This window comes from Sphaeroforma arctica, assembly GCF_001186125.1.
Source record: "Sphaeroforma arctica JP610 unplaced genomic scaffold supercont1.468, whole genome shotgun sequence".
NCBI lineage: Eukaryota > Ichthyosporea > Ichthyophonida > Sphaeroforma > Sphaeroforma arctica.
In genome coordinates, this window is record NW_014040090.1 from 51,605 (window position 1) to 53,284 (window position 1,680).

The following is a 1,680-nucleotide window of genomic DNA, read 5'->3' on the forward strand; positions in this document are numbered from 1 at the left end:
TTTCTTCTGTATCATCATTCACCTCTGTGCTATAGACATACTTGCACATCCAGGCAATACAAAACAGGAAACTATATTTATATCAACCTGATTTCTATATTTTCTGAATTCAAAATCCAACTGGAATTCCGCTGTTTTCAAGAAGTAAAGGTTGACGAAATAGTAGTAGTACTGTCTTATATGTATTTAGGACAATCTGGCCTCTGCAGTCTGTACTCTGTAGTAGAAAATAGTCTGTATTTATTAAAAAAATACATATCACAACTTTTTGAAGCAAACGTCAGTACGTAGAAAAAATATTGGACAACTAACAAGGAATTTGTTCAAGTATATAAAAATCATTATTTATACCAATGGCGGGACACCAAACTGACCACAGTCAGTACTTGGTCAGTCACACAGGCCACACCGCCACAACACTGTATTTACCATTGAGGGAAAATACATTTTCACTGACTTGTTCTATGGGTTTTTGTAAATAAATATCACCCAGAGCAGGCTCTACTAAATAGTATTTATTAAGTTCATAGTAACCCCAGACCGCCAGGGGCCCCAGTCACAGTGTCACGGATCAATATGATGTAAATAATTTAAAAATAGACCTCTTCTCTTGTGGAGTGACCCATACTGCCCGTACAGCCTAAATAAAAAAATTAAAAAATTGGGGCATGCTCGCGTTGATTTGCAATTTTTTTTATCCACATTTTATCATGCCTCGTATATATTTATGTGTAGTATTTTTATTTCCAAATAAATATAGTAAAAATATTTATTTTTAGAACCGACCGGCGACCGCCTCAGCGCCCAGCGGCTCAGCCTCTCTCGTGTGTGGGTTTTCGGTTACAGTTTCGAGCCAAAACTCCAAAAATAACACACACAGCCAACAGATTGGACACGATACATCCCAGACAGCAAGTATTTTTAGCTTGACCTGGTGTAGGTTGTAGTTAGTCACAAACTAGTGTATGTAGAATACATACACGTAAGGTGCCGAAAAAAAGTGCTTATCAACTGAGGTGTAACCCACGCCAACAACAGAAACGAAAAAAGGTGTAAACGCGGTCGTGTATACTCTCCCATAGTATAGGTACGCATATATATATATATATGCTTGCTGTTGTAGGTAGATCGTTTGTACGCCGCCTGTGTACTTTACAAAGTATATCCAAGACTATTCTATCCAAGTTCTCATCTTCTTCATTGAAATCGAGACTTCACACAACGCAGACAAAGTCTCCTATCAACACACACATCCGGTCTATACATCACGGAAATACACGCACAAGCATTATGCCGGGCTACAGTCAAGCAAGGGTTTATGCTGATGCTAACGTCAACCGCCCTGAAGAATACTGGAACTACGAGGATGTCTCCATTGATTGGGGAACACCAGAAAAATACGAAATTGTGCGCAAAATAGGAAGGGGAAAGTATTCCGAAGTGTTTCAAGGTGTTAATGTTGCTGATAACGATTCTCTGTGCGTCATAAAGATCCTTAAGCCGGTAAAGAAGAAAAAGATCACACGAGAAGTTCTGATCTTACGGAACTTGATGGGCGGCAAGAATATAATCAATCTGCTAGACACAGTGAAAGATCCCCAGGTATGCGCATCTTCCCACGTACAAGAACTATTTAAATATATATACCTACATCCATACTTATATATACATATATATATA

At 38.5% G+C, this 1,680-nt stretch overlaps 1 protein-coding gene across 1 annotated transcript in view; it reads left to right on the forward strand.

Moving 5' to 3' along the window:
• Positions 1 to 895: 895 nt before the first annotated feature.
• Positions 896 to 1,680, forward strand: part of SARC_06517 (CMGC/CK2 protein kinase) — a 6,562-nt gene continuing 5,777 nt past the window's right edge. The window contains exon 1 of the mRNA XM_014299577.1: positions 896 to 1,602. Within this exon, the coding sequence (XP_014155052.1) occupies positions 1,108 to 1,602 (495 nt within the window). The 5' untranslated portion in view covers positions 896 to 1,107. The remainder of the gene's footprint in view (positions 1,603 to 1,680) is intronic.